Source organism: Pteropus vampyrus, unplaced genomic scaffold (assembly GCF_000151845.1).
Source record: "Pteropus vampyrus isolate Shadow unplaced genomic scaffold, Pvam_2.0 Scaffold524, whole genome shotgun sequence".
In the NCBI taxonomy this organism is placed as follows: domain Eukaryota; kingdom Metazoa; phylum Chordata; class Mammalia; order Chiroptera; family Pteropodidae; genus Pteropus; species Pteropus vampyrus.
This window is the reverse complement of record NW_011889305.1, coordinates 411,053-416,491: the sequence shown is the minus strand read 5'-3', so window position 1 is coordinate 416,491 and position 5,439 is coordinate 411,053. Positions and strand designations below refer to the sequence as shown.

At 63.9% G+C, this 5,439-nt stretch overlaps 1 protein-coding gene across 1 annotated transcript; it reads right to left on the bottom strand.

The window, feature by feature from the left end:
• Positions 1-4,339: 4,339 nt before the first annotated feature.
• On the bottom strand, positions 4,340-5,406 carry LOC105307884 (histamine H2 receptor-like). Its single transcript, XM_011383553.2, has 2 exons — positions 5,018-5,406; positions 4,340-4,726 (listed from the first exon to the last, which is right to left on the bottom strand). Exons 1-2 carry the CDS (start codon positions 5,374-5,376, stop codon positions 4,495-4,497), a joined length of 591 nt encoding a protein of 196 aa, XP_011381855.1. The 5' UTR covers positions 5,377-5,406; the 3' UTR covers positions 4,340-4,494.
• Positions 5,407-5,439: the final 33 nt, after the last annotated feature.

Below are 5,439 nucleotides of genomic sequence, written 5' to 3'. Positions count from 1 at the left end.
GTTGGGGGGGAGGCGGTGGCAGGGCCAGCCGCTCCCGGTGCCTCTGCAAACAGCACTCGTAAGTGGCCGGTAGGAGGTGCTGGGATCAGGGCGCCGGAACGTTAGACCGTTCAGAGCCCAATGACACAGGTAAACCAGGTGGGGCTCTCGGAGGGGCAGGTTATGCGAGACCCTCCTTCTGAGCAACAGCTGCTTCTTAAGGAACGTGCGTCAGTCACACCTTTTCCTCCTCTGCCCGCAGGCTGGGCTTCACGCGAGAGAAGTCAGCTCCCGCCTGGCCCGGGGCCCCAGCCTGTAGGCCGGGAGGGGGCCGGGGGACTCCTGACCGCATCCCAGCCCAGGGCACTTCCTGTGCTTCTGGCACAGGTCCCCTCACCTTCTGGGCCTGTCTGAGGGGAGAGGCCTCTTTCCACCAGAGGCTCTGATACTCTGATTGACAGCTGGTGGTGTGTTTGGCTGTGAGACCTGCCCGCTGGGAGGGAGGCCCATTGTGGCGTCCGGTCTAGAAAAGGGACCCAGGGTTCCTGAGCTCCCACTAAGCTCCTGTCAGTCCCTTCTTGAGACTCGGTTTTCTGATCTCTAAAGTGGGGGCACTGTCACTCACTTCTCAGGGCACTCGGGGACCTAGAACAAGGCATTCATTCATTCATCCATTCATTCATTCAACAAATATTGCCAGGCCTGTCCTATGCCAAGCACAGTGCTAGCTGTTAGGGACACAGCCGTGCACATCACAGACTCGGGCCCCGCCCTCAGGGAGCTCACAGCTTGGGGGGACAGACATTAAAGATGTCGAGCGGGGCGACAAGGCGGTCTGGGCTGGGGGCAGGTGCGTGGGGGCGGGGCCTCACTGGTCAGGATGAGAGCTTCCTGTCTCACTCCAGGCCCGTAAACTAATCCCACTTACAGCTGGAAACGCTCCCTCTGGCTGCGGAGGTGAGGGGAGCAGGTAGAGAGAGGGAGGGGCCAGGCGGGCGCTGGCCCCAGGCCTGTGAGGGGCGCGGGGACGCCGTGCCTCCCCTTCCCCTCTCCTCGGAGGTCTATCTGGAGCTCTGCCTCCAGCCTCCAGGCACCAGGCACGAGGCTCTGCAGGAATGAGGAAGCTCTACGCCCAAGGAGCCTGGCGTTCCAGGCACTGGGGAATGCTCTCTCCCTGCCTTGGGAGACGTCCCGGGGCCAGAGAGTGGGCGGGAGAACAGCCACGGGCAGGGGCCCCCCCGCCCCGAGTAGAGTCTGCTCTCAGCCCCTCCCGAGCTTGCTGTGGGTCTCAGACAGGTCGATTGCCTCCCTGTGCTTCAGTTTCCCCATCTGGTACCAATGAGTCTGGGATAAATTCAGGTCCAGGCAGCGTCTCATCGTGGAAGGAACCTGGGCATTGGGGTCACATGGGCTTGGGCTTGAACCCTAGTGAGTAGGGTGGGGTGGCCTGATTCTGGCTACATTGCCTCTGGAAGCCTGCTGCGGGCCGGGGCCACAGTCTTAGAGCCAGCACCCTAGAGAGGGGGGACTCACCGCTGCGCCCCACACAGCGCAGGCGCATAGCGAGTCCTCGGCACTCGTGGATGAGCAGGATCTGAGTGAGTGCTTTGTTTCGGGGGGGGGGTGGGAGTGGGTGGAGGGTGGGCGTGGGCCTCGGGGTGGTGGCAGGAGGTGGTCAGGGACAGATCATGAAGGCCTCTAGTGCCAGGCTAAGGGCTGGGGCCTGTGGTCACTGGACGTGGCCACACCCTCATTGCCGGGGCCTGAGAATGCTTCCTTATATGGCAAAACAGACTCTGCAGATGGGATTAAGTTAAGGGGTATGCGAGGGGGAGGCTGTCCTGGATTACCCCGTGGGCCCCAATGTGATCACGAGTGCCCTTACTATGAGAAGGGGGGGGCGTGCCTACAGAAGAGGAGGTTGAGGCTAGAGGTCGGGGTGATTTGAGGACGGGGCCACGAGCCAAGGAGTGTGGGTCCCCCCCCCCCCCCGCCACGAAGCTGGAAAGGGCAGGAAAACGGACTCTGCTCTGAAGCCTCCAGCAGGAGCCAGCCCTGCCGACGCCTCGATCTCAGACGCCCGACCTCCTGAGCTGTAGAGAATAACTCTGCGTTGTTTTCAGCCGCCAGGTTCACGGGCGTTAGTTACAGTGGCCCTAGGAGAGGAACACAGGCCTTTGTCCAGTGGAAGGGCAGGGCCGGCGGAAGGGCGGGTCACTGAGCAGGGGAGGTGGCATGGGGGGGAGGCTGGGGGCCGGGATCCGAGAGGAGGCAGGTGAGGCTGTCCAGGCAGAGGCGATGAGGGGTGGGGTGAGGAGGCCAGCTGTGGTCGGGAAGGGGCACATGGGACACCCTGCCGGGGACATGGCTGCTGGACGGCCGCAGGGAAGGGAGGGCCGGCCGGCTGGGCCACTCTCTCTCCTGGAGTCTCTCCTTGGCTGACCGTGTCTGGCCACCCCAAGGGCAGGCCCAGACCGGCCCCTTGAAATTCTCGGGTCGGGCAGACACCCCACCCCCGGCAGTGATAAGGGCTCTCGGTCAGGTCAGCGCGGCAGGAAGGACACGTTGTCGGGCACCGGGGAGGCTGGGGGCCGATCTGATGGAGGCCTCATGAGGTCCTGATCACCCCGGCGGCTTCAGGGGGCCATCTGCCGCCCGCCGTGCCTGGCCTCCTGCACCCCCCGTGCCTGGTTCCCCATCCCCCTCCACCCCTGCTCCCTGAGGTGGAGGTCGGAGCGAGGCGTGGGACATGCTCCGAGGCTGCCGCGTGTGACACAGGCAGGCGCGGCCTCTCCGCTGGCCTCGGCGTCTTCACAGCCCCTGCCCAGGTGGCCGTGAGGGTCAGAGGAGCAGGTGTGTGTCCCACTGTGCCACGTGCCCGGCCCCCATGGGACAGTCATAAATGGGGCCGCTCTCCCTGTCGATGCTCAGGCCTCGGCTTCGGCTGACCCACTGGCTGGGGTCACTCAGGCAATTTACTTAACCTCTCTGAGCCTCAGTTTGCCCGTCTGTAAAATGGAGACGAAATGAGCACCCACTTCCTGGGGTCGTGCAAACATTGGAACGAGGCCCCATGCGTGAAGGTCCAGCTCTGCCCGAGGGGCGGGTGTCTCCTGTCAGCATTCGGGGCTCAGCTCACAGGTCTACCCCCTGGGACGGCACCCCCCACCCGGGGCTCAGTGACCACGTCTGAAAGCCTCAGCCCTGAACCGTCGCTGGTCTCCCCCTGTCCTAGACAGCTCGGGCGGCTGGGGGCGGCGGGAGGCGGGGGGGTTGCTCTGTCTCCCACTGCGCCCTGAGCATCTGGCATACGGGCGGGGTTAGGATGCCTACGCAGAATGCTTAACGCAGAAACAGTGCGGAATGGTGACCCTGGCCGTTGGCGGTGGCAGCGAGTGGCAGCTGTTGATAAATGCTCTCCGCAGGTTTCCTAAGGGTTTAGGGGTGAAGCAGCCTGTTCACCTGAGGGTGAGCAGGTGAGAGCAGCAGGAAGGGACGGCGTGGCTGGACCGGACGGTGCACTCGAGGCTGCTTCCTGACCCAGGGGCCTGCAAGGACTCGGACAGGCGCCTGACCATCGGGGCAGGACACGAAGCCTCCAGGCCTCCTTGTGGGAAGACCTTGGTGGCATGGAGCGTGGACTCGAGAGGTAGTCTGGAGGCCAGCAGGCTGGGAGGAGGCTGGGTGTGGGAGCGACGAGGCTTGTTCCAGAAGGTTAACAGTGGAGGGTAATTGGGACCCAAGTCTGCGAGGGGACACGCCACACCTGGCCGCTGCAAGAACCTGGAGTCTGGTGGGGCAGCTTTTCCCCATGACGCTCCACAGAGACCAGAACCCAGAGGGCGTGGGTCTTTGGTGTCCAGCAGCACTTTTCCTGAGACGGACACTCAGTGCTCAAGCCAGAACATGTGACCACGGCGGCTGCAGGGCCGGCTGGCACCCCATCACTCACGTCCACGGCAGGCAGCTCTGGGAGGTGAGCATGGCCGGCTGTGTGAGGACAGGCCCCACACTCCGCCAGATGAGGAAACTGAGGCCCGAGAGAGGTAGGGACCGGCTCAAGCCCCAGCGTGAGTGAGGACAGAGCTGGGACCAGGGCTATGCCATGGACATTCCATAACCGTTCCCCTGAAATGCCACAGATGCCATCGCTGGTGCTCAGCACAGCTCCTGGCGTCAGTGGGAACTCGATAAATGTTTGCAAATGAATGAATGAATGAATGAATGAACGAACGAGTGCGTCAGTCACACAGACCAGTATTCTCAGGGGCAGAGGGCGTGGTCTGCGGGAGAGAAAGGACAGGGGCACGTAATAGGCACGTCTGGGCCAGGCGATCGACCAACACCCTTTACTCACTCCTCACAGCCAGGGCTCCCCAAAACCTGCACCCCGTGAGTGTCCTTGGTGCCACTCAGCTCTGCGGTGCGGTCTCCCGGCTCATCCCTCGCGTTGGTCACCCGCGGGGCTGTCTACCTCTCACCCTGGTCCTCTTGGCCCCCCATCTCCCCCGAGGCCTACGACATGGCGTCTGAGCCCCTGGCCTGGCCTTCACGGCCCCGACGCGGCCAGGCCTCGCTCCTCTGTGTGAGAGCTGATGCGACACAGTGCTCAGCCACAGTGCTCAGCCACCGAGCTGCGTTCTCATTTAAGCCCCAGGGGCGGCATCGGCGCATGGCTGTCGGGGGACCATCCTGCAGGCGAACCCTTATGACGAAGTGGCAGGGCTGAGCCTCACACTTAGGGCTCCTGATTGCAAGGACAATGTAGCTAGAACAAAGGGCCCACACACTGTGGAGTCGGGGGACCTTGACTCAGGTCCCAGCTGCGTGGGGCTCTGGCCAAGCTGTGGTCCTTTGGAAGTGGAGGCGAGAAGCTCCACCTCTGGAGGGCCGCTGGGACGATGGCACACCACGAAGTGTGCAAGGCGCTTGGGAAGGGTGCCAGCACCTCGCGAGCAGCCGCCATCCCGGTCACCCTTTCCGGGCTCCAGCCCCCCTCCCCGAGCCCCGTCCCACACGCCCATGGCCGAGCTGTTACCTGTCCGTGGCTCCCCAGGACGCTGCGACCTCGCTCCCCCTGCACACCTGCAGCTTCAGGGGCTTCTCTTCCTGCCGCCCGGGCTCTTGGCTTTGAGTCCTGGAGACCCGAGAGCTGCTGGACACCAGAGAAGTCCCGTGGGCCTCGCGGCCGGCGGGCGAGCAGCGCAGGAGACGCTGGTACGCGCTGCGGAAGTCCCTGTTCAGCGTGGCGTACAGGATGGGGTTCAGGGCCGAGTTGGCGTAGCCCAGCCACAGCACCACCGCCTCGAAGGTCTTGTTGACGGCGTCGTCCCCTTTCAGCCCGCGGTACACGAAGGCGGTGAAGTAGGGGAACCAGCAGACGACGAAGGCCCCCATCACGGCGGCCAGCGTCACGGTGGCTTTGTGTTCCCGGATGGTGGCCGCCTTCCAGGAGCTGAC